The sequence below is a fragment of the Plectropomus leopardus genome, chromosome 18 (assembly GCF_026936395.1).
Source record: "Plectropomus leopardus strain MGB_pleo_1.0 chromosome 18, ASM2693639v1, whole genome shotgun sequence".
Classification (NCBI taxonomy): domain Eukaryota; kingdom Metazoa; phylum Chordata; class Actinopteri; order Perciformes; family Serranidae; genus Plectropomus; species Plectropomus leopardus.
Window position 1 is genome coordinate 306,776 of NC_142193.1, and position 27,699 is coordinate 334,474.

General features: G+C 44.3%; 1 protein-coding gene and 2 pseudogenes across 1 annotated transcript in view; all 3 read right to left on the minus strand.

Moving 5' to 3' along the window:
- Window positions 1-7,215: 7,215 nt before the first annotated feature.
- Window positions 7,216-7,945, minus strand: LOC148186399 (uncharacterized; annotated as a pseudogene).
- A 20-nt stretch (window positions 7,946-7,965) lies between these two features.
- LOC148186400 (uncharacterized) lies at window positions 7,966-10,732 on the minus strand (annotated as a pseudogene).
- A 12,062-nt stretch (window positions 10,733-22,794) lies between these two features.
- The window catches only part of aldh3b1 (aldehyde dehydrogenase 3 family, member B1), a 45,105-nt gene continuing 40,200 nt past the window's right edge, over window positions 22,795-27,699 (minus strand). Inside the window, exons 8-10 of the mRNA XM_042504475.2 lie at window positions 26,766-26,932; window positions 26,577-26,676; window positions 22,795-23,580 (exon numbers count right to left, since the gene is read on the minus strand). Coding sequence (XP_042360409.1) covers window positions 23,393-23,580; window positions 26,577-26,676; window positions 26,766-26,932 — 455 coding nt within the window. The 3' untranslated portion in view covers window positions 22,795-23,392. The remainder of the gene's footprint in view (window positions 23,581-26,576; window positions 26,677-26,765; window positions 26,933-27,699) is intronic.

Here is a 27,699-nt window from a genome sequence, read left to right on the forward strand (position 1 = left end):
GGCCACAAGGGCCAATCAATGGCCCGCTTGTGGCCCTTCCTTTGGAGGATGGTAGAAAGATATATATATATATGTATAAAAAGAGAGAAACAGACTATGAGAAAGACAGAGACAGGCAGACAGACAGAAAGAGGGACAGATAGAAAGACAGAGACAGACAAAAAGACAGAGACAGACAAAAAGACATACACAGAGAGAGAGAAAGACAGACAGACAGAAAGACAGAGAGACTGACACAGGGAGTAAGAAAGAGAGAGACACAGAAAGACAAAGAGATAAGGAGAGAGAGAGGTAGAAAGACAGACAGATAGAGAAAGACAGAGACAGGCAGAAAGACAGAGAGAGAGATGGACACAGAGAGTAAGACAGAGACAGGCAAAAAGACAGAGAAAGACCCAGAGTAAGAAAGACAGAGACACAGAAAGACAGACAAAGAGATGAAGAGAGAAACAAAGGTAGATAGACAGACAAATAAAAAGACAGAGACAGACTAAAATGCATACAGAGAGAGATTTTTGATTTTAAGAGGACCTTTATTTCAAGGTGCCTTCTGCTCACATAGCTGTCTTCTCAATAAAAGTTAATGATTAATTAGTAAATGAAGAGTGGAAACAAGAAAAGTTCGCCTAGACCCTGAACCCAGTCCTGTACCTGCTTGAATATCCTGCCAAGTCTGGAGCACTCAATGAACAGATGTTGAAGTATTTCTTTGTGTGAGCAGAATGGACAGCTGTCCCCCGTGCTAGGATCCAGGTGCACCAGATACCTGTTCGTAGCTATGGCCCCACGTACAATCCTCCACTGGAGGCCACCCGTCCGTTTATCAATGGGGGCTTTGTACAGGGACCGCCAACAGCCTCTAAGGGACGATCCAACGCCAAAAAACCCTGTCCACCTCAACACCTTCACCCCTGCCAGTGAGCATAAGTTTGAAACCTTCACACTGACATTAGAGATGGCTTTTTCCCCTGCAGAATCAAAGTCCCCCAGCTCAGGGGTCCTAAGAGACAGCAGGGCGTCTCCCTCATCCTGCCATTCCTCCTCAACAGGAGAGACCACCAGGGAAGGGAAGACATACTCATATTCATCATCCCACTGGTCAGATAGAGTACGGTCTTCAACGAACACTCTGAGGGCAGCTGGCAAGGAAGCACAGACCTCCTCCACCAGCCTGAGCAGCAGTCTGTTCGAACGGATGCCAAACAGCTCTGTTAGACGAGGGACGGACGTCTCCATTAGGTGACCCAATTTGACAATGCCAGCCTCTCTCAGCCTGGATCTCAAGCTGACGAACAGGACCTGAGAGGAGATGAAGCTGGTTCCGAAGAGTGGCTCCTCAAAGAGCCACATCCCTGGTGTCTCCACAGCCTTACGATGGAACTGAAAACCCGCCATGCCTGTAAAACATACTGGTAAAAAGGTGTTAGACCACTGACATCCAAAGACTGGGGCTGAAGCAGGAAGAGGTGTTTGTCCAGTCCTAAGCATCCAGCCCTCCTCAGCAGTGTGTCCATCCATGGCAGGCCAAAGCTGTACCGTTCTGTGCTCGGGCCCTAATAAAAAATTTTTTTTTAAATTCCCTCAGTTTCAAGAAGGTCCTCGCACTGTTCGGTGCTCAGGCCCTAATAATAATAGTAATAATAATAATAATAATAATAACAATAATAATAATAACACCTTCAGTTTCAAGAGGGTCCTCTCACCATTGGGTGCTTGGGCCCTAATTAAAGCTGCAAGCAGCAAAAAAACAGGCCCTTGCACTCCCATACAACTCAGGGTAATTGGGGTGACTCCAAGTGCCGCGATCTTTAATTGTTGTCAGAAAATGCACGCAGACAGTTTGGACCATTGAGTGACATATTACACACGGTGTAGTACTTCTTAAAACCACTAAGCTACCAGCGACAACACAAAATCAAGTCAAAGTCATCCTGGTCTACATCATGCGTAGACCAAGCCATGTAAATTGCATGTAAATCAAAGGATGATTTGATGTTACATGGCATGCTTCCTGTTGCCAGTAGGTGGTGCATTGAGCATGTTGATGTGTTCAGCGCCACAACCTGATCACACCTGCAAAATTTGGGGCCAATCGGTTATTGCAAACTGAAGTTACAAAAGCTTCTTGTTTGGTGCTGAATACTGCATTGCCACGGCAACGGCGTTCATTGAAAACATATGATCTTCACAAGGGAGGCATCATGAAGATCTCACAACAGCTTTTGTTTCCAAGTTTGAGTTGAATGTGGTCAACCTGTAAGGGGATGCAACTAAAAATATAAATCATGTAAATTCGTTTCCAGCAGGTGGCAGTATGCCGATAAGTCAAGTGAGCCGTGCAGACGTGTTCAACTCTGTACTTTTATCAAGTATGAGAAATTTGGAGAAGATTGGACAATGTCTGGCTGAGTGGATACGGTTCAATCTTCTCTGTAGGGGTGAGTAGAAAAAAAAGGAGGGGGGCTGGATGAACAGGTAAGTTGCAGGTGGTTGACAGGTAAGGTGCAACTGGATGGAAGGTAAGGTGCAACTGGTGCAACTGGACGGACTGTAAGGTGCAACTGGTGCAAATGGATGGAAGGTGAGATACGGGTGGATGATAGGTAAAGTGCAGGTAAATTGCAGGTAGTTGACAAGTAAGGTGCAGCTAAATAACTGGTGAGTTGCAACTGGATTACAGGTAAAGTGTAACTGGATGGAAGGTAAATTGCAGGTGGTTGTCAAGTAAGATGCAGCTAGACGACAGGTGAGTCGCAACTGGATGGATGGTAAGATGCAGGTGCATGTAAGTTGAAGGTGGTTGACAGATAAGATGCAACTGGACACAAGGTACGGTGCAACTGGTGCAAATGATAGGTACAGTGCAGTTAAGTTGGTTGACAGGCAGGTAGGTGGTTGACAAGTAAGGTGCAGCTGATTTTATAGGTAAGTGGATGTAAAGTAAGGTGTAGGTATTTTGCTATTCCACTTACCTGTCAACCACTTGCTACTTAAAAGTAAGGTGCAGGTAAGTAGCAAGTGGTTGACAGGTAAGTGGTGGGGCTGTTAATTAATGTATGATTGTAATGTATTCTAAATCATCAGAAATAATAAAGCTTCTCAAATGCAAATTGAAGGTTTTTTATTTATATTTTTTCACATGTTGTTTACCAGAAATACTGTCATACAATGGTTCAAAATACTTTCTCAGCGGCTCTCAGACAAATAAGAGGAGGGAGGTCCCGGCCGAAAGAAACAAAAGATGGAAAGCAGCTGAGCCAGCCCACAGAGGGCCGTCAGACTCAGCGTTTTCCCCCCAACTACCTATGAAATGAAGACAAATCTAACTGATGTTAAACAAAACCGAAAACTGAACTACCGGAAACCTCCGACCAAACTAAATAACAAAACTCAGCAATCTAAAACATGCTGGGGAAAAGTAAAAAGAGAGCAGTATGCAAGCAGCATGTTTTTCTGACCCACAATGACTTGCTCAGTGGCAGATACGTCACATCAATAAAGCCATAAACAGATACAACTCAATAACAGCTGATTAACAGCTGACAGAGGCCACAGTGATGGATGTCAGCACACTGAAGTGACTGCTGTCCAGAGAGCAGACAGTAATAATAGGAATTGTTGAAGTGGACCAAATAACCCACAATAGAGCGACATAATTATAATAATAAATAAATAAATAAATAAATTCTCAGCACACTGAAGTGACTGCTGTCCAGACAGCAGACAGTAATAATAGGAATTGTTTAAGTGGACCAAATAACCCACAATATATCGACATAATTATAATAATAAATAAATACATAAATAAATAAATAAATAAATTCTCAGCACATTGAAGTGACTGCTGTCCAAGAGCAGACAGTAATAATAGGAACTGTTTAAGTGGACCAAATAACCCACATTAAAACGACATAATTATAATAAAAAATAAATAAATAAATTTCCAGCACACTGAAGTGACTGCTGTCCAGAGAGCAGACAGTAATAATAGGAATTGTTTAAGTGGGACCAAATATAAAAACATAAATAAATAATAAAGAAATTAACATAAAGGCAACAATAAAAACACACATATTCAAATTAGAAATGTAACTAATGTTTAAAAAAAGGAACAAATATGGTTAAGGAAAAAAACTGAAATGATATTTATTCCCCCCCCTGCTTTGCCCCATACGTTCTTTTCATTTCCTCCCTCCATTCCTCCAACGGATTTTCCTCCGACCGATGCGCAGTACGCCACCCCATACAGTCTCGTGGCCAGTTTCCAGTCTTTTGGGCTGGCTACACTTTTTGCAGTCACGCGACATCGGGCAGGGTTTTGCTCCCGGGTGGTGGCTCCCTGCCCCTGCAGCAGCAGCCTCGGCCGCCTTCCTCTTCCTGTAGGCTGTAGTTCTTGGTGTTCTTAAAGGTACAGGAAGAGGAGGCGGACCAGCAGGGGCAGGAGCGATGAGGACACCCGGGAGCTGTGCTGCTGGAGGAGGAGGGAGAAAAACACCACCAGTTGAGGGCCCTGGCTGCTCCTCATCTGGCGGTGGCGGTGGAGGAGGAGGAGGAGGAGGAGGAGGAGGAGGAGGTGGTAAACCCCTGGTGGAGGCCCTGGCTGCCTCGGGGACTTTAAAGTTAAAGGCTGCCCTTGTCCCACCTGGACAAAGGACAGCCCTTTAGCTGCAGGCAGGGGCAGTGCTGCTACAGCTGCTGCAGGGACGACCCCAGTTCCCTGCAGCAGCACAGTCCTCACTGCCCCTTTCTGGCGCTTCATGTACCTGGAAGACAAACACGGCTGGTTTTAGTTCCGTCAGCTCTCGTAGAAAGATTAATCACAGGACAGATTACAGCAGAGCTTGTGTTAAAAGTCTCACCACTGGGACAGGGTCCGCTGGTTCACTTCTAAGAGCTGAATGTCAGTCCTAAACCATCAGCCTCGGGCTGGCCAGCACTGCCTCTGATGGCCACGTAGTCCCGAGAGGACGAGGGACCACCGAGTCCTGGTGACTTCCGAACTGCTGGTGGCCCCGGGGTGGAGTTGGCAGAGCTGGCTGCAAATGGCCTCCACCAGGCGGCTGGCTTGGGCCTGCAGGGGCCCGAGGCCTGTCCGATAAGGCAGCTGAAAGAGTCACGGAGAGGACAGCGGGTTAAACAGCAGAACTTTGTGAGAAGAGACAGTAAAATTTGAAAATGAGTCTTACTGTTCGACACTCTCCTTGCCAGGACAGGAGGTGTTTTTCCCTTGGCTGCCTTTGAACCGCCCCTTGTGTTGTCTCTCCCGGTACCTGGGAGGGTAGACAACCCGCTTGTCCTGCTCTGGCAGGCCAGATGCGCCGATGAGTTTGTCTACCCTCGAGTCAGGTAGCCCCTGAAGGCTCCGCCCTCCACCAGGACCTGGGCCAGCTTCAGGACCCGCTGGTACCCTGGCTGGCCGTCAGGCCTGCCGATGTTCTCCTCCTGAGAAGAAACACAAGAGGGGGAAGAGAAAGGAGGAGTGTCTTTAAAAATGTAAACACGTTATTGTTACTATGATTATAGTTAAACTCTTATCATCAATCTTATCGTCGTTATCATCAGCAGCAGCAGTAGTTTGTGGTCAGTAAACTCACCTCAGGGTCTGAGGAGGGCTGCTGGGGAGCGGGAGGCTGAACCTCAGGGGCCCCGGGGGGGGCATCTTGGTTAGGGACGGCCGGACGGGATGGCTCAGACTGGGGTGCGTCAGCTGGATCACCTGGACCGGGCTGCTGCCACTGTGCTGGTGGAGGGATCTCGGCCTCGAAGACGGTCGGGTCCTCAACGCCTCCTCGATCCTAAATGTCAGTCCTCGAGGGACTCGATGGCAGCAGCCTTCGTCCGGAGTGTCAGGGTCCAAGCTGACATCCTCAAGCACTTTTCCTGTCTGCTGGTACAGGTACTCAACCCGATGAGCTCCCTGTCACACCGCAGAGGCAGAAAGTAAGACTCAGTAAATACTTCTTTGCTCACAGTTACCATGTTGAAAATAAAGTAGTGCACATCATACCCGTGTACTCAGCAGGTTTGGTGAAGTCTCTAACCATCTGAAGGCCAAAGCACCCTTTGGCTCTTCTGGTTAAGGACGTGTTTGAGATGGCCACTGTAGGAGTGCAGAGGTGCCATGCCTTCCTCAGCTGCGTCCGGTGGTGCAGCTGCCGCTGCTGCGCGGTCCTCATTCCACCTCACCAGTCCATCAACCAGGAACGCCTGGAAGTGTTTCGCACTAGCTCGTGTTCCTGAAAAGGCAGATTTTGGATCAAATATTAATTCATGTCTGCCTGAAATGCAAATACAGAATTGATTTGAGGAGGAGCAGCTCAGAGACACATGAAAGTACCTGGGATGAACCGGTTGAGGTGGAGGTGGAAGGACTCCAGCGACGTGGAGCCCCTCGCGCAGCGATAAACCGCAGGCTGACTCGCCTCTTCGTCAGTCTGCCAGTCTGGGTGTAAAGCTGCACCTCGGTGGGTCCTGGATGCAGCTGAGGTGGCACCTCTGCGTACTCCAGATGTCCTGGATGCGGAGAGCGTTCAGCAACGGACGCCCAGGTTGTTGAGTCCTGCTGGTCCGCTGAAGGTGTCAAGAAGATCCTTGATGAGGAGTGCGGTTTCCACGGCCCCACGTGTCCTGCGCCGACAGTGGAGCCTCCACTCCTCCTTGAGATCCTCTTCGCCACCTCAGCGCCAGTCAGGCCAACCATCCCTGCTTCCCTCCAGCTCGGACCGCTTAGCCTCGGTGAGACGGCGGCATCTTCGGGTCGACCTCGAAGATGCAATGAGACAGCTGCCTCATGAAGGTAGGGTACAGCTCGTGGCACTCTGTGGTCACACCTGAAGCGGCCGCATCAGGTGCCAGATGTCGAGGCGCACCACGAGCTGTCCCCACTCCTGTGATAGAAGAACGTAGTGCGGTTTAATTTTCATAAACTGTTCGATTCTTTCATTTAGGTTTTTGAATGTTGTGAACACAGTGTGATTAGTGTCGTTTAAATCCTGTCGTTATTATCAATATCAACGTAAAAATTCTCAGTTTCAGACCGAAAACAAGGCAGCTGTCTTCGACACGCCGTCTCTGTTGCAGCAGTCGCGGTCCACGTAGATGAGCTGGGGGCTGTACTGGCGAGTCGGCACCGCCTCATCAATCCGGCCGCCATCCTGGACAGGCCCTCAGAGCTCTCAGCGCAGGTGAGGGACGCCATGAGGACCTGCCCTGCGCTCATTGTCGATGTTGGTGACCCAGGCGGCCGTGTCCGGCGGTACCTGCGAGCTTCTTCTTACCTGGACAGAAGAAGGGAGATTTTAAATAAATACACAGCTGTGGTGTAAAAGCAGCTGTGAGAAGCTTTACTACTGCTTTTCTGGTGGAATCCATCTTTAAGATGGATCCAAAGGTAGAAGTGATCCTGGCCTTGTACTCATCCAGCCGCCAGGATGTCATAGCTGTACACCGTCAGCAGCCAGATGGGTGATGGCAGAGGGGCATCTCCGTGGTGGTGGAAATTGCCCCCTCACAGAGGACAAGGCCAGGGAACTGCTCGCACACGCCGAGGTACTGGATCGCTCTCCGCATCCAGGCATCTGAGTGTTGCTCCCGCAGGGTGTTGTACAGCCGATTAGCACTGTTGCCCAGAGTTTTTATGTACATTATAACATTATGTACAGCTTTGTCACCACATACATACATCAAACAGGTCACTCAATACAAACACACCTCTCTCTCTCTCTCTCTCCAAATGTGTACATATGTATATATATATATATATATATATAGTGTGTGTTTGGTGTGTTTGTTTAACATGTTTTTTAAATTGATTATAATCTCTACCTGTAAGTGAGTACAGCTGGGAACTAGCAGCTGTAGGTGGGGGAAGCTGCCTTATGATGCCCCTGTGACCACCACGAGCCTTCTTCTTACATCGACGGCACTCCAGGTACTCAGTGGCCATGAGATACCAGCCGTCGATGTCTAGGACCTCCGATGGTTCCTGTACAGCCCAGCCTTTGTCATGGACCCTGTGCACAAGGCTGGGGGCATGTCAGCTGCAGATGCCAGATGCGTGTGGCATCCATAGGAACAGCCGACATGCAAAGAAGGGGTCGGGGACGCCGGGAGGCTGGTTGTGACCGGCCGGGTTGGGGGGTACCACCAGACGTTCAGCTCGCTGATGAGCCGAGGCCTCCCCCTGCTGTCCCTGGAAAACAGCACCCCACCGATCCACTGCTGCTGCTCCACAGTGAGAGCTGCCCGCCAGGACTCTGGCAGCAGCTGAAAAACAGAGGAACACAAGGAGCATTTACAATCTGAGGACATCGACATGAGGTAGGGCAGAGCGCCACAGGTGAGGCCTGGACGTGTTAGACAGACAACCTTTTACCTCAGCACTGCTAGCAGGTGGTGGGGCGGAGGAAGGCAGGCCTGGGCACCTCCCTCCTGTACTCTCCTCCGCAGCGGGGCTTGGGCGGGGGCAGGTCTTGGGCGAAGGATGGGGAGCTGGTGTCTCTGCTGGCCCGCGATGACGAGGGCTGCTGGGGCTTGCGGGAGGGGGTGATGTTCTTGGCTGGCCTCCAGCAGCTCCTCATCGGTGAGCTCACCCAGCGCAGCAGAGTCACCAGCCCCCGTCTGAGGTGCCGGTGAGGTGGGGGCGGGAGGTGGATGCTGCTGGAGCGAGAGAGGGGCCGGTACATTTGAGGCTGAAAGAGGAAAAAGAACGATTCAGTGACATGAAAGAATTAGATTTTAGCGTTGACATTAAATGACAGACACACAGTCAGCCAAGCTGCTTCTACAGAGACCAGGAGAAATACTGTTATGTTCTAATAACATGGTATTACAATATTTTATATTAAAGAGAGAAAGTGAGGATGAGAGAAAATTATGATAACAGCTGATTAGACATGTAGTGAGTGAGCGATGCAGGCTGCAGACAGGAGGGTTACACAGGCAGCAAGGAAAAGGATGATGAGGAGAATGTTACTCTACAGATGCTCTCATTAGTGATGCTTTGACTGGCGATCAGCAGGCAGAGCTGTCAGTGATTGAGACGAAAGCAGACGCAGATATTTTTTCATTCGAATCGAAACTTACCTGTTGTTTGATGTCCTCTCTGATTACAGAAGCATTTATAAAGCAAAAAAAAATAAAAATTTTAAAAAGAGGCGCCAACACTTGAAGTCAAGTCTCTCTGTTATTAACAGTTTGTCATCATAATTATTTTACTTTCTACTCACACTCCTTCGATGTCAACTACCGCTTGACCAGTCTTCATCCGAGGGCTCCTCAGATGGTCGTGAGGGAAGAGCTGGTCTAAAGGGTCTGAAGGAGGAGGCTGTAATCACGCGGTAAGAGAGAAACACAACACACACTTGCCTGGAAGTGCAGGCTTAGCGAACATCATCCGCTTGATTTTGGCCTGCATTTCCACCGCAGACAGAGAACGCCTGCAGAGACAAAGGTCGCAAGCGCAGAACCAAGAGGCCTTTACCAAGAAAAAAAGGACACACAAAACCATCTACAGTGAGGAGACAATATGACAAAAACACACCTATTTACAATAATTTTATATATTTATATATTATATATTTATATTTATATATATATATATTTCTTCACAGAAGTCATCCAGGTACATCAGGCTCAGACAGCTTTATAGTAAAATAATACATACTGTGATGCACTCCTGGCTCTCTGGCTTGCGGCGGAGCCAGAGGCTGAGCTGCTGCTGCTGCTGCTGCTGCTGCTGCTGCTGGCGGTGGCGGTGGCCGCAGCTTTGCTGGTGGTGGTGGTGGTGGCGGTGGCGGTGGCCGCAGCTTTGCTGGTGGTGGTGGTGGTGGTGGTGGTGGCGGTGGTGGCAGTGGCGGTGGCCGCAGCTTTGCTGGTGGTGGTGGTGGTGGTGGTGGTGGCGGTGATGGTGGTGGTGGCGGTGGCAGCAGCAGCCCTCGCTCTCTGTCTGTCTCTCTGCCGGACATAGCGGACGGCGTTCTCCATCTGGCGAGCCAGGAGCTGGCGCCTCCGGAGGTAGTTGACAAATCTATACAAATCAGACAATTGATTATTGTCATCAATAGTCAGTTGAGCAAATAAATGACAAAATAGAAATCAAATGTTGCAATAATGTACCGGATCTTTTTGGAGTCCTCAGACTCATACAGGGCCTGCAGGGTCTCGAACTTAAAGTCCCCAAAGCCAACAAGTGCCTGTCCCTCCTGTCCGGGCTGGAGGGACTTCACCCGCGCCTCCTCGAACGCACGGTGGAACCTGACCGCCTCCACAAAGTCAGGATACGCCGAGGAGTAGCGGGTGAAGGCGTCCTGTGGGTTCACAGAGGGAGGTTAAAACTGGACACTCCTCTGATTGTATGATGCGTATCAGATTAAAGGACGGACGTCACCTTGTTGGCCATCAGTGGGGACTGAGACCCTGTCCTCTCTCGCTCCTTCTGGTGGGAGGCGACCAGGTTCACAGCGTAGCCCACGTCATTCTCCAGGAGCCAGTGGAAGGTCTTGTCCTGGTATCTCCCGAACTGGACTTTCCACCGGCTCAGGACGAGGGTGGCGTTGGCGGTGTCGCCACCTCGAGGTGACGGGCCTGTGCCTCCGCATCCACCTCCTCCGGCTTCTTTGCCCGGTATGGGGCCTGGCCCCTGCAACCCGTAGCGGGTTTACAGCCTGGGCCTCTGAAGAGGTTTTAACAGGAGGGTCCCGTTAGGGGCCCTCCTAAAAGTAGGATGTTCCATCTAAACAGAGAAAATGAACGTTAGCAGAATACTGGCAGGAAATACTTCATGATCATCATAAAGAAGACAAGATGACGATAAATGACGCGTAGCCTCGGACTTACAGTTAAAGCTCTCCTTAAATCTTCAAAATCTGTAATAACAGAGGGGATACAACAGTGAGGAAACAGCACATCTCTGGACTCAGATCTCTTTTATGTACAAAAGAATACAAAAGAAACCTCTTCGTTACATTATCACAGCTGTTCTAACCTTATTATCTGTATGAAATAAACATCTGGATGTGTCTGATTAAGCAGCTGTGTAACACTGCTGAAATACACACATGAGTGAGTGAGTGAGTGAGTGAGTGAGTGAGTGAGTGAATGAATGAATGAAGCCTTGTGTTGTTTAGGTGACATGATGCGATATTAAACCGGCGCCGACGGCAAGTACAGTAGCATTAGCTGTGTCAGACTGCGGGTCAGCGTTAGCTCGTGTCTCATTAAGAGACTGTGCTCGGCTCTGCTAATTGTCTCAAGTAAACACACGAATGAAAGCAGTTTTATTTCTTTTAGCTCTGCGTGGAAAAACGCGAATGATAAGCGCAGGCGATGCAGGTGGCATCAGATAACGGTACATGACGCGGGCGCGCGCCACCGTACCTCGGCGTGTCGGACAGGCGTACGGGCAGCCGGGGGTTAAAAATAAATAAAAACCGTTCACGCAGCAGGGACGTTGTCCGGTTAACGCGCTGCGGCGATAAATAATGTACAAGATTGATTTGGTGCGGAATAAATAGTGCCGGCTCCACACCGTCGCGGCGATAAAACTCCGGTCAAAACGCGAGTCCCCGCCAACGTTAATGCCTGTGAAATCGCGAACGGGGGGCTGCGAAGGACCGGAATAAAACACCGCCGTTTACACGGCGCGATTGGCGACGTTTTGCTGCTCGCACTGTAAAATATGACAAATGCTGTACTCGAACTTGACTCATGGGGTCCGATCTTGAACTGAGCGTCAGTGGGAGAATCCAAGATGGCGATCGCGAGGTGGCTTGTTGAGTCAAATCGAGCCTTCTGATTGGACGCCCAAAAGTTGGGATGGTGTGATTGGCCGACGCTGTTGGAACATGAGTGAACCAACAAGCCCTTGTTGGCACAGAGAAGATGGCATTTCCAGAGGCTGAGTTACAACAACTTCCTGTTTCATGGTGAAACATCAAAGTTGCCAACTTAGCCACGCCCACATAGTGGGATGAAAACTCAGAAATTGAATAACTTTTGATGTCCCATTATTTTTCATTTCAGTGAAAGTCAGAACAAGCAGCCAGAGAGTTTCGATTCTTCAATTAGATATTACATATGGGGTAATACTTCCTGTGGCCACTAGGTGGCGGTGGAGACTACACAATGCATGTGTGGTCTACATTATTTGTAGACCAAACCATGTAAATGTCATGTAAATCACGGTATAGCTGTGTTAAGAGGCTGTCTTCCTTTTTCCAGTTGGTGGCGCTGTGATTATCATGCTGAACTGACATGTTCAGGGCTGCACCTTGATTGCGCCTGTAAAATTTGGGACCAATCGGTTGATGTAAAGTGAAGTTACAACAACTTCCTGTTTGGCGGCAAAGACCATGTTGGCATGGCAACGATGTTCATGAAAAACCTTTGACAAGCCGAATGTGGTCAACCCAGGGGTTGCACAGCAATTTTAAATGTGGGTGGGGGGGTTCTAGGGGAAGCTGAAGCACATGAGCACCGCAACCACCTTCAGCCCTTGTTTTAGTCTCAAAAACTAAAGCAATGCATTTCTAGATTTTCTTCACTAGGATATTCAAATAATATCACATTCAAAATGTACCCTACATTATGTCACAGCACTCTTTAACCCAATATATTATATAATTTATAATTTATTAATGAACAAGTGTTGGCAATATTTAAAACTTTACAGTAGTGCCAATAAAGCACTGAATATGAATGAAATTGGTTACAGTGTTCCCTCCCTCTTCTCTTGTGTTTTCCCCATCTTGTCTTCTCTCTCTCTTCTCGTGTTCTCTCTCTCTTCTGTTAGTCTTTCCTCTCATGTTCCTCCCTTCTTGTTCTCTTAAGTTCCCTTCTCTCCCATTCATTGCCCAAATTGCATGCATCTAATCAAAACATCCAAAAGTGCTCTTCCTAATGTCCTTATATGAATCAAATTCTTTGGCAATTGCTTTTTCTGTTACGCATGTCAAGCTTATCTTTGTGAATATGACATACAGCCACACTGTTTAGGCGTGCTTGTTTCATGGTGCTCCTAAGCCATGTCTTCAGCCTCCGGAGCCTACTGAATGCTCTCTCTGCCTCAGCTGACAACACTGGGACAACAATAAGCAGTCTCACAAGTATTTCAACTTGATCCAAGAGGCCACGGATCTCTGGACACATCCCCTGAAGAATACCAACAACATTGCTGCTGGACTGGAAGTTATGCTTGGTTCCTAAAACTGAAAATTGTATCTTCAGGCTCTCTGGGTTCAGCTCTGTGTACTTTTTCACAGTTTTATTAGTCTCTCCAGTTAAGAGGACTTGCTCCAAATTTCTGACCATTCTCATTCCCTCCTGCTCAAATCATTCTTTAATCTGGACATCCACCACATCAAGGACTTTGTAGTACTCTATTCTGCAATACTCAGAGGGAGTTGCATGTACATGAGCAGGAGCATTGCATGCACAACGCATGTTTTGCACTTGTGCGATTTGTCCATCTTGTGGGACAAAGAGGCCTTACAGCCTGTAGTGGCCTATCTTCAGTTTTGGCGATTCCCTTAAAGATATTCTTGAGCTTGCCCAGTTGGCCAAAAAAACTCCCAACTCATGAACCTATTCCATGGAGTAACGGACAATAGCTGACAATAGCCTCACACAATGGTCACACAATGTGCACTGCATTGCACATATGGAGCAAGCGGTTGCTCTCTCTGAATGATGGCCTGTGCCCCTGAATATTTACCAGCCATTTTTGCTGCTCCATCATATGCATGGTCACATAAGCTTGTGATTGGCAAGCTTATACATATCAGCACATCCTTCACCACATTTGCCAAATTTTGTCCATTGGTCAATGAAACCTCATACAGGCCAATAAAGTCCTTATGTACAACCAAATCATGGTCAACATACCTTAAGCCTAATGACTGTTGCTGACTGATCATTAGTGGCATCCATCATTATGGAGAACTGTGAATGCAGAATTTATCATATTTTTTCAGAAATCTCCCTAACAATGGAAGTGCTGATCAAGTCAGTGGTGAAGTATTTTTGCAATACACTTTAAAACAGTAAAAACACAGAACACCTTCCACACTAGGACTAAAATGGAGCCATGTGAATCTGGTGTACCACTGCTTTTGGAAGGTAAGGACATGTTTTCCCACTGAGTGTTTAATAATTAATGTGGGATCTGGTTGATGAGATTTGGTTGCCAAGACTTCAGTTACCTGCACCAAATTTTCCTCATCCATGTCTTCTCTCTCTTCTTCTATGGTGCCCAGAGTGCCTCTTTCCTCTCCATCTCCTTGTCTTCTGTCCTCTCCCTCTCTTTCTCTTCTGTTGTCATCCTTGTCTCCTGTTCTCTATCTCCTCTCCTGTCTCATCTCCCTCTCCTTTCATGTTCTCCCCCTCTTCTTTTGAGTTTTCTCCCTTTTCTCTCCTGTTTTTCTCCCTCATCTTCTCTGTTCTCTCTTTTCTTCCCTTCCTCACCAACACCCTACATAAAGAACTCAATATTAATATTCCTGAAAATGGAAGTGTTGAAATATTCTATCTAAACTTAGGACAAATGTCTACAGCCTCAATTTTGATTAAGAAAAATTCATTTTTGAGACAAAATCTCTCTTTATTAATGAATTTATCTTATCTTAAATTTAGAATAGACTAACATTTTGAGAAACTTCAATTAAATTTTTTGATGACTGTGGAGGTTTGATATAGATTTAAATACAGTTTGGTTATATCTATGTTTTTTATAAGAAAGAGTTAAGTGTTAGGGTTTGCGACTGTTTGACAACAGTGAGTGTTGCTTTAAGGTAGTGGACATGACGTTTTGCTGCATATAGAGAAAACAGCTCTATGCTGTGTGCTCCAGCAGATAAGCAGAGTAAAATGTAGAAAAGCCTACACTGAATCATTCTACAACAGTTATGCTGAAGTTGGCATCATAACATCATCCCCGTGACAAGCTTTCGAACCGCTTTGTTCCAAATGATCTTGTTTACTTCACATTGTTCTTCCGTCTTTACCCCCGTTTTGAAAGTGACTGTCTATCAAAATCTGATGTCAGTGTAGTTTTCAATCACTTACAGTGGCTTTCTTTGATTTCAGACAGTCATTACAAATAAATACACTGACAGTATGTCTGAGCAAGTAGTGATGGGACATATGAGTGAGACGATAACGTTTAACATAATTTATGGCCATGTTTGCTGTCTGTTGTCCAATTAGGGAAGCAGCAGTTAAGCTATTGATGAGTGTAGGTAGGTAGCCCTACGTGTAAATTCTGTACTCTGAATATAATACGACTCCCTACTTCTAAGATTTCTTTTCAAGAATAAAATAGTGTCTTATATTCAAAGTAATATGGTCAATAAGTGTAGGCCTATAACTGAAAGCTTTTTGTTTCCCTCCTGTCACATAACTCCGCTTACATCACAACTTGACTTGAAAAAGAAGTCAGTGGTCTGTTGATTCTTCCTTTTCGGCATTCCTAACAAAAAGAATAATGATGATGTTGAATAATATCAAAATCAGTGGATGTCTCTTGAAATTGTCAGTTTGACCCATTAACTTTATCTGGCTTGTATTAACTTAGTTTGCCACCTGACTTGCTTAATGTTAGCTGAAATGCCACAAAGCAAGACATAGTGTTATTATTTACAGACAAAATCATACATTTTAATTAGCAAAATGAGTGTTTCAAACCTCTGCTCTTTTCCTGTCAGCAGAGGCAAGTGATGATTGCTTGAGTAACTGTTTACTTTCCCCGGCTACGAGAACTAGTGGGTTTGGTCAAATGGCTGTGATTGGCTGGATGGCTGTCAGTCAACCTAACTTGGCCGATGGGTTTTCATGGGGTATTGAGATGCACTCATTTTAGTACACTGGTACACCGCGAGGGCGGGCAAACGGTTTAACAAATGACACCTTAGGAAAAAGTTGGGGGGGTGAAATCACCTTATTGTGAAAGTGGGGGTGTTGCAAAACCACCATCCCCTATGGGTGTGATGCCCATGGGTTTGTGGACAGTCAAAGTGGGCATGGACCCCTTAGACCCCCGGCCCTCTCCGCCTGGCCAGGCTTTGGTCCGTGAAGACAGTCTCTCAGTCAGCAGCAGTGGCAGCTTGAATACAGGCTGCATTCGAAAGCCGATTATGTCACAACACTGCACAAAGTCAGTCCCAATTCGAAGGCTCCTTCAAATCCAGCCCACAAATGCGGCTTTCTTTTCGCTCTTTCCATTTGCTTCAATCCACAAACACAAACCTAGCACACCTGTCAGCTGTCCCTGACCACTGATTTCACTACTGCCTAACTCATCTCTAGATATCAATCAACCCTGGAACAAGACAGGGTAGAATTTAATTGGCAGTCTAGTGCCTGATGGCACATCTAGAAAAGATGTCAAGGGCCTTTTTAATGATCGTTACCTATACATGGGATTTGTGCTGTCAATGCTACATCAAACTAGATAGTGTGTTGCATGTTGGAAGTAAAGGTAGCTGATTGCGAAGTCATTGACTATTACACTGGACTACCCTGGTAAGGTGAACCGATCCAGGAATCTGCCAGTGCTATCACAGATCGCCTGGAGCTGGACAGAGTGGAAAAGTTTCCTGTTGAGGTAATATTGCTGGTGTGGTCCACAGGGAGCCTTGATGCTGACATGGCACCCATTGATAACTGGGCTGTAGACAAGTTGTTGGAGACATGGCCTACTTCAGCAAACTGTGCCAGGGTGGGGAAGTGAACCACTTTGTTCGGGAGACCAAATATGGCATTACACTCACAATGCATAATATCAAACACTGTTGTTTTGGGTACATCAGACTCAGGGAATGGTGGTGTATGATAAACCCTTTGCCAGCCAGTACACCACATGGAGGGCCTCCACATCCTGGACCCAGCCACTGGTCTTCTCCCTCCTGAGAGGAGCCATCAAGGCCTTAACAGATGCCCTAGACAGGCAGTAGTCAAAGTGTACATCCTTTTTTTGATCTAGATATATCTGGCTCACAGGAATGTGGGTGTTGGGGGTGGCATATATTTTGCTTTCGTGTAAAAGAACAAATAAAGTGTAAATAAAATGGTGTGAATACATGAGTAATGGTTTGCATTTTTGCACCTAGCGAAGCATTATTGTTGTTAAAGGAAAGATGCCAATATTCTGCACAGAAAAGCATCAGGAATGCAGGAGCGTTTCAGTTATGCTTTGATCCATGCTAATTTAGGCATGCTCTGTGATCTATGTTCAAAACCAGCATCAGCATTCTATCAGCCTCCGCAGTCGTGCCCTCCTCCTGTACATGTCACAGCAGTTTCGCTGGAGAAGCATATTGGCAACAGCACTGAGGTCCATATCTTCCATTTTGCTCAGTAATTCTGATACAAATGCATTAACAGACATGCTTTTTGATTTTCAGAATATGGGTGCATTAGCTGACTCATAAATGACATTAATATTCAATCATCCAATTTGCATTTTAATTTTCATCTTCAAGAATGCGCATTTTCACATACTGTAAGTAAAATTAGAAAGAAATATGGCTGCATTATTTGACTGATAAATTAGATTAAAATTCAATCATCCAATTTCACCTCCAAGTATGCACATTGTGTGACATAATTTATATAAAAAAGAAATTTCGTGTTTATTTTCAGAAAACGCTCCGCTAAATAGTTCTTATCATTTAAAAAAGATAAGCAAATTTGAAAAGGAAAATGCCATCCATGAGGGAGGTACCCTCTGCTGTGATCACATGTTCAACAAAAGGTCACTTATTGCTGAACCCATTGCAATTCACTTAAACTAGCATTGTGACCATTATTTTTGCCAAATGTTGTTACAGTGCTAATGTACTTGTCTCTCAGGCCTCTTTTAATCTTTCATGCTGACATTATTTTGGAAATCGAGTACACACCAGTACTGGAATTTTTATACACAGTAATATTCAAAACACACTTGCTGGATCAACAACGGACGCCGTTAGTCAGCGCCTGATGCAGAAGAGTCACCCCTGGGAAAAGTAGCTCCAGCCTGCAGCAACACACAAAAGGTTAAATACCTTTCGCGTTTCACATATCATACTTTCACTTCACGCAGATATTCAAGACATAGAAGACAGATAATCACAACCAGCATTTCTTGGACCATGGTGTGTATCCTATTTATGACAGAAATTAGCTTATTTTACACCAGTTTCCATCACCCCTTTAGCTGCGCAGCGTTATGGGATCCCAGTCTGTGGGATCTGCATCTGAATGTGAACCTATACGTCCCCAAATCCTTCCACTGCCATCCAGCAGGCTTGGCCAGCAACATGTGTCGACACAGAGCTCTATATGAGTCTTTCTGAGACAGAGAGAAAGACAAGGAAAAATGAGTTTCCTGAATACACAAATATCATCACCAAACCAAATTTAGAGATGTTTTAGAGCAGGAATGCAACTGAGTACCTTTACTCAAATGCTGTACTAAAACCCAAGTTTAAGGTTAGTTTCCCACTTCTTGAGTTCTATAATCCAAGCCTGCTTTCTTCAATTATCATTCAGAAAGAAATATTATACTGTTCATTTCCCAAATAGCATAGGTTTACTTTTACAAATTAAGGTTCTTGTCAAGATGATGGCCAGATGTGTGTTCTAGTGGAATAGATGGCAACGAGAGAGTTAAGTGAGCCGAGTGTGAGGAAGAGGGGAGGGGGCGATTGCAAAATGCTGACTGCAGGATCTCCTCCCTTTCCCCCCTTTTTCCTCTGCTTTGTCTGAGTGTGGAAAATAAATGATAAAGTGTTATGTGCCTTTATGGGTACATAAACATATATTATGCAGAGGGACATATTCAAGCTTAGACCGCTGAAATACTTCGAGAGTCAGTTTTGTGGGGTTAGATTGTGAGTTTAGTTGTTATTTTTTGGATGGATTCTAGCAGTCAAACCTTGACATATGGTCAAGGTATTATTGTGTGGTTTGTATACAAAGTCTGAATTACATCTAGAGTCAATATTCAACTAATGTTGTTGAAGCTCTCTCTTTTTCTTTTCTCTCCCTGCTAGAAAGTGTGCTTCTGTCATGACTCCTCTAGACTCACTACTCCCTTAATTATTAAAATTATTTAGTCAGTCAGTCAGTCATTTTCTGTAACCTCTTGTCCTCATAAGGGTCGTAAAATTATTTAAATTCACTGAATTAATTTAACCCTCTGTGTACGTGCACTTTTAATACCTCAGTGCATCACACTGACTTTGTGTATACTCATCAAAACAGTAGCTAGTTTAAGTGAGCACATCTGGATAAGACATTAAAACATTTATTCCACTTAAAGCTGAGTTTTTTCTCTCTCACCAGAAAGTTAAGAGACATGTATGAAAAATGTCTACATCCACCACCAGCTATACATTTTAGAGAATGTTACTGCACGAGGCCCAATGCTTAGATAACATCAAATGTGTTTTGTCATAGCATCAGCAAGTATGCACAAGGTGGGTGTGTAGTGAGGTTCCTTTATACTGATAAACACTCATGATTTTGCAATATCTACCACTATCAATGTTGGTGCTATTAGGACAGATAAATGTACAATAAATGTACATAAACTTCTAAATCAACTGCTATATTCAAGGTTAGCCCGAAAATTTCCTATGCTGTTTGTCAGTGGAATTGCAAATGTGAAATGTAAGTGTTTCAGGTTTGTTGATTTTAATCTTAACTTCAGTGCATTCTATGGCATTCACTATCTTATCAGTATCAATGTGAGGTTGTCACTCACCCATACTTATGTGTCTGTGTATGCACTGTAGGCTTCTCCATGACTGGGGTTCCCCCTGCTCTCAGTCTGGCACAAGACCTGCATCTCTCTCCTTTCTTGCTGCTTGAACAGTCTTTACACCAGTGTCCCATCAGTTGTCCTTTGCTGCCTTTCTGACCATTGCCATGCCCGGTCATTGCTCAGCACAGTACATGTAAACCTGGGTTGGGCATTCCTCTCACTAGACGTCTCAGTTCAACACCAGCTTGATGGTGTCCCAGTCCAACAATGGTCTAAACACCAGCACTGACCTTTTTTGGCCTGTTGCCTCCGTCCTTGACATTTTGACATTTCCATGACCAGGTTACAAATGGTCAGCAGGTGACAAGGCTACGCTTCCAGCTTTCGGTCCCTTTTTTCAAAAGTCCACACACTGGTGTAACATTCAGTCTCTGACAGCAACTCGGCCTCCACTCATCTTCTGATGCTTCTTCTGTTTTTGTTGGGTGACAGTTCTTTCAGCAACCGGGTCTGTGTCCTTTGCTGCGTTTGCATTAGCTGGAGCACATGGAGGAGGAGCAGAGTCAATATCTGGTCCAACCAGTATGGGTCTTGTGACTTGTGTGCCTCAGTCAAAGAAAGATACAATGTGCTGTAAGTTTGCTCTTACACATTACTTCTGCTCATCAGTTTGTTCTTATTTCTCATATCTGTCCTTAATCTCTTTAATACCCCTTTCCTCTTAACACGTTGGCACTGTGTGCATTCTGGTCATGTACACAGCTTATTTGTTTTTTACAGTTTTCTAGACATAGCTGCTCCTTCTCCATGCCTCCAAACATGCGTTAAGCTGGTCCAGCAAAATTTTGACTAAGGCTAGGAAGCCCATTTCCACCCACTTCTCGGATTGACCCCTTTCACCCTTTGCAATGCTATATTTTTCATTTGGTAGAAGGAAGTTAGGACCAGTGTCCTCATCAGATCCCACTTTACTCTGAGCTTTACTCATCTCTAGTTATCCACCTTTTATGAGTGTGATCTGTAACACCCTTACAGCCAAGACTTGAGGACAGGGTTTTCTTCTCCCTGCTCTCTCACAAGAAATTAGGAATCCAAATCTTTGTCTTTTCTTTTAGGATTCAGGCATGCAAACGCCACACACATTTCTTTTTCCTTTCCTTTTCTTATTCAACTCCACACACAAAGTCTTCACTCATTCACATGTAGCATATTATTGTATTAGAATAAGTGTGATATTTAACATACACACTATATACACATTATTTACAAATGTAATGCTAACCACAACAATATCTAACTTTCTATCTCTGTACAATTACCCAGCTGTAGCCTACACTAGGGAGCTGTACAGTGCGGAGGGAGCCAACTACTGAAACACAAATCTTTAGATACATATCTGTAGTCACTGTCCCCTCACACAGCCGCACACACACATTATTTTACTGACTTTATTTACACAGCGCTGATGTACAAGATTTTGCAACCTCATGACTATACAGCCACCTAATTATTCAACACCTCTCCTCTGTATCACTGTTCTCTATGTGCATGGAGCCAGTCACACAATCTTCATCCCACACAAAGACCTCACACTCACACACACACACACACACACACACACACACACACATTCACTTTGTCTCGAGATCCACTACTATAACTGCTACAACTATAACTACTACTACTACATCCAAATTTATCCCTATTTCTGCCGATTGGCCTTGTCTTCTATTTTTTTTCTGTCTTTTTTACTTTTATTTACAGCTGTCTCAGCTCTTTATAGATCCTGTTTTATGCATTTCATTTATGCATAGGACTGTTCACCTAAACACGCAATGCATATTATGCACATACACAAATTAATGCACACATGCATACATCTAGTATGTAGGATTAATAACACAATAACACACAGCATGCACATCAATTTGCGCACCAGCCCATCCTACCATGGCCTAAGTAGCCCTTTAAGTGAGCCAAATTTGTTCGGTCTTACCAGCGCTCACTGTTCATACAGAGCAGACCTCACCCTGACTAAATCTCCCGACTGAGCTTTATGCATATTTTTTAGATGTTAAAAGCTCCTACCTTGTCTGGGTGGCCATTCTTTTTGGAGGGTGCTGCTACCTGCTCAGTCAGAGCCATGCCTGCAGAGTTAAAGACTCGACTTATTCAGCCCCACTGTGCCTGACATTGGGCGCCAAAATTTGTGTAGTTGTTTAGAAATCATACAGGCAGAAATTACACTTATAGCAGTCCTTGTTTATTAATTATTCATCAAACACAGAGGGTGCGCACAAGTGATGGGGTCATCCATAGCGGACACATAGAAAATCCGACTCCTCTAATACATCTCACATCTTTTATAGCTTAACAGAGGTATGTCAAACTTTCAGTGTCTCTCACTGGCTAGCCCCTCCTAACCACACAAAACAACAGTGATCCAACTATATTAGGCCTTCCCTCTGGACTGCTTTCTTAGAATCTAACAGGAACACCACCACATTGTGTCTCTACGCTCCTATCACCAAAACAGACCTTTTGGCAGAAGAAGTTGTTTATATGAAATGGTTTCTGCATACTTCTGCAAACCATGTTCACACAGAGTACAGTGTGTAACTAATTATATGTGTATATGGGTGTGTAAGTAATCCCCAACATATAGGAACACTAATATATCATATATATATATATATATATATATATATATATTTATTTATTTAAAAATTTTAATTTATAAAAATAGAATAATATCATAATAAAAATACACAACAGTTGCACACCATTGAGTTCCTGTTTAAACAGAGACATAGCTTAGGAAAACATTTAAGATGTAAAAGGAAATGTTTCTGATTATCTTCATTTGCATTCATATTTGTTCTGAGTCAAATGAGATTCTGCTTAAGTTGTGAAAATATGTTTGTTCCTCCTTTCGTACAAATGCATGTGAATGTGTTCATGCTACATATTTTGTAAATTAACATCTCTGAAGTGTCAGAGTGAACAAATAAGGACTGTTTGCTTCTATTGAAGGACAATAACTTCTAAATCAATTGTTTGCAATTAAAAGTGGAATTTCAAATTTATTCACAGTATTTTGTGGAAAACAATATTAAAACCCACACAAAGACATCTGACACCAAGACAAACACCAAGACATAAACCCATTGAACAAAACTTTACAACAATCAAAGGAGATTATTAAAAACAATGTAACACCATTGTCACTACATAAAAATGCTGGTGAAAAAGAATAAAAATAGGCAAACATTTCAGTGGTTTGATCAATAAAATAAGCAGCCTGGTTTATATGTAATCTGTGTTGAGAACAATACCCGAAATAATATCAAAAGATTTTTTCCACAGGAGAAAATACAGGGTGGGATATATTCTTAATACACTGTAGATAGAAAATCATAATACAATAGTGACAAAGATTATTACTTAGTGTCATAGGGGTCTGCTTAGTATGATGAACACTGTGAAGAAGGATATAACAACATCCACTTTGTTAATATATACAAACACAACCCACAATACAGTAAAAAGGAAAGGTGAATCCCATTTCTATCTGAATTTCCCCAACACTCACATTCATACAGTATAAAAACTCTGACGATCTTTACACACACACGCACAGCCGGCTGTTCATCACATAAGTGTGCAGCTGCGCTTGGCTGAGGTGGTCCAGCGCAGCCAGTTCAGCTTTTCTTCTGTGTAAGGTGGGTAGCGCAGGCCGTTCAGTCTCTCCAAAGCCCAGCCACGCAGCATGCAGCCCCGCCGGTGGCTGAACGCTTCGAAGCCCCAGCGGCCGTGATAACTACCCCAACCGCTGGCCCCTGAAACAAGTGGCCAAAATCAGATCACCAGTTGAAAAAAAAGTGCATACAATGGCGAAGTGGTAAAACTAGTTACCTTAACCTTAACCTTAACCTAACTTAGTTACCTTAAGTTTCCTTCTCTCTTAATCAGACTACAGATAAAAGAAAGCATCATTCAACAACCTCTGTGACCTGACATTGGCTTTATCGCACTGAAATAACGCCTGCTCTCAAGCTGTGTTTTACTAAATCTGCCTACATTTTGTTCCCTCATTTTGATGATTTCATTCACTTATTTTGATGAATACATTTCCTTACTTTGGTCAATCTGTACACTCAAGATAAGTGTAACATTAACATTACAGAGAGCCAGCAAAACAGACCAGCCTTTCTTCCCACAGCCTGAAGTACAGTACACCTGCTTTAAGTAAACAATGCAAAGCCTCCAATTGGCAGCTTCGAAGTCAGCAGTTAAGGGGAGAGTAAAGGGGAGAGTTAAGGGGAGCATAATTTTGAATGCTTAACAGCCGATTCTCAGCTGTTTGCCCCTCCTACTGAGATGAAAGCATATTAGACGTTTTAAGTAAAGCCTCAACACTGTCTAAAAGCTATTTCCAAATATATATGATGTTGACCACATCTGACCAGGTCCAGATCAAAATCCACTATATTTAGTCTTGTTTGGACTAGATTATTCCAGAGATGCCAAAGATTATTTAATCCTCAATTGCAGATTTATCAAGTCAAGTCAATTTCATACCATAGACTGTATAAAATAATGTACGTTGGTTTGTGCCCTTAGAGCTGGCCTAAAGCACACATCAGTGAGGGTCCACGTCACGTAAGTGTCATCATCTATCCATCTGCCATGTCTGTCCATGCACTTCTGCTCTATTGTTGTGGAGAATAGTTGGCTTTCCAAGCTTAGCCTTTTGTCCACTGATTCATCTTCGAATAAAACACAATAATATCCCTAAGTGTCATTCCACTGACAAAAATCAGAAATCTCTTTATAAAAACAGGCACTTTGTTACTAAATATGTGCCTATGACAGGATTGTGTTCTCACCCGTTTGTCTGAAAATAGGTGCTCTGATATTTTGATGAATGAATCCTTCATGTAATCACCATCTGTGAACGGTTTTCCACGCTTTATTATCTCTTGGGTTGCAACAAAACTTGCAGCAGTAGTGGAGTTTGGAGATGCAATCCACTTCTTAAATCTATCTTTGCGCTCCTCTAATTTCTCCAGACGTACTGCAATCGCACTTTTTCTCTCACTCCCAACTGGGTGGTCAGCTGCAAATTTAGCATGCCTTCCCTGGAAATGTCTTTCCAAATTACTCTTTTTGTTATTTGACAACTTCTCGTTACAAAGCAAACATGCAGGCAATCCTTCCGCACTGGCAATGAAAGCAAATGATTTGGTCCATTCTTCCTTGAATCCTCTGTTCTCATCAGCTATCTTTCTCTTTTTCCCTTTGGGATCTATGGACCAGGGAGCCACTATGGGGGCGCTAAAGAGCCGCATGCGGCTCTAGAGCCGCGGGTTGCCGACCCCTGAGCTAACACATTACCACAATTCCTATTAAATCTTTTTTTCACATAGTTATTTCCCCTTGAATACAACCCACAGAGTTTAAATACATATAGTAATTCCCCAACCCTAAAATAGCTTTTAGAGGCGAAGCTGCATTTTAGCCTGCTTAGCGTAGCAGGTAATGCTAACAGCAAGCTGCCTTTTAGCCTGTTTCGCTTTGTTTGGCTTAGCTTAGCAGGTAGAGCTAACATTACCACGATTCCTGTAACGTCTATTTTTTGCAAATATTTATTTACATATAATAATTTCCCAAACCCCAAACAGTTTGTAGCCTAAAGGAAGCTGCATTTTAGCCTGCTTAGCTTAGCTTTGCAGGCAGAGCTAACATTTAGCTTAGCTTAACAGAGAGAGTTAATGTTACCACAAGTTCTATAACATCTATTTTTTACGCATATTTCTTTTTCATTAAACACATCCAACAGAGGTTAAATATATATTTAGTAATAAAATGTGCTAAAAATCCAAGCAAATCTCTGTGTGTGATGCTGCTTAAATGGCTTTGAAATGGGTGGTTTCTTTTTTCTTCATGGGTGGGTATCTGCACGGGGCATTGTGAATGGCATCACAATTGAGAATTGCTGTTGGTTGGTTGTTTGTAATGTGAATCCTGGACTAACAGGCTGGTTACACTGGTATGTCAAACCATCAAAGACCAACAAGAACTGGGTCACGACCATCAAAGTCCATAAAAAGACCATTTAAAGACCAGCCAAAACCAGCTGATGCTGGTACTGGCTTTAGCTGGTTTTGGCTAGTCTTTGATGGTCTTAGATGGTCGTGAACCAGTTCTGGTGTGAAAAGCCTGTAATGTTGTGCACATTTTTCTTAGCTTACTTTTCTAGCAGGTAGAGCTAACGTTTAGCTTATAGCTTAGCAAATAGAGCTACTGTTACCACAAGTCCTATAAAATCTACATCATACACATTGGGGCTATTTCTTTCTCTTTAAATAGACCTACCAGGTTCCTACTGGATTGGCTTTTAAATGGGTTGTTTCTTTCTTTCTTTTCTTTTTTTTAATGGGCAAATATTTGCATGGAGCATGTGAATGACATCACAATTATGAATTGCTGCTGATTGGTTGGTATTAATGTGAAACCAGGACATACAAATTATTCAGTGATCCAGGGGAAACACTTGGGGATATCAGATCATGCATACACATACCTTTCCTTCATCCACCTCACGTCTAAACACTAATGTTCTGGCTGATGAGATTTATACATTTGTTTTTGTTTGAGTTAGTCATTAATCCAGTATTATAGTTTTTGTTTGAATTTATAATAATGTACCCAGTGCCTTGGGATACAAATCATGATTTTGTAATTGCACCAAACAGTGTCTCTTAGTCCCAAAACCCATCAGGTCAGAGGAAATTGGGAAGTGCGAAAATCTTTAGACCAGGGTCACACCTACCTACACCTCCAAAGGGCAGGGTTGGCAAGGACATGTGGACGATCCCATCATTAGAGCAGAACCCTCCACTGCTGCTCTTTTCCAGTACTGTGTTTACCACCTTTAGAAAGGAAGGACAACGTGGTGTCAAATTAAAAACAATTTGTCTCCAGCTATGATGGGGGACAATGCACAGCTCGTTGTTCTTACTGAGGATTCTTCAGAGAACACATAGAGGGCAAGTGGCTTCTCTTTGCGGTTGATGAAGTCGATTCCTTCCTCCAGAGACTCAATGGTGACGATGGGCAGGATGGGCCCGAAAATCTCCTCCTCCATTAAAGCATCATCATCAGCCACATCCACCACCACTGTGGGAGCTAAAAAAGGCATTACCACATGAAGAAATGATTCAATCTTATCATGCTGCATGAGCCAACATACAGAGAACTGTATCCTGAGGTCTGTCCAACTGTTTTTCTCTCCACCAGGTGGAAACCTGCCATCATGTGTTCTACACAACCAGAATTTCCAGACTACAGAACTCACCCTCCCCTCAGTCTCTTCCTTCGAATTCCTTGCTTTCAAGGCCCTCTCCTCCATGACAATCATCCTCATTTACCAGACACCTAAGCCAAATCCCTCCTTCCTCTCTGATTTCGCTGAACTCCTCACATTAGCCTCATCCCTCTATCCACGCCTGCTTCTACTCGGTGACCTCAATAACTACATGGACTCCCCCACCTGCAAGCTCTCCTCTGAATTTGCCACTCTTCTGGACAATTTCACTCTCACCCAACATGTCACCTTCCCCACCCATGACAAAGTTCATCCTCGACTCCATAAATCTACCGGTACTTGATCTCAAACCATGCCTCTTTCCCCTCTATGACCATAAACTTATCCAGTTCACCATCCCCCATCCCCCGTCCCTGCCTACTCAGAGAAATCACCTTTCGTAACCTGAAATCCATCACTCCCCAACATCTCTCTGACATGCTCTCCAGTACTCTTCCAGATGTAGTAGGATTTTTTCAACTTTAATTTAATTTCTTCTTAAACCACGTTAAAGAAAAATGCCAATAAATCTACCTTGTACCTTGTTTTTTTTTTAGCATCTACTTCTGTTCTATTTGTCATAGAAACT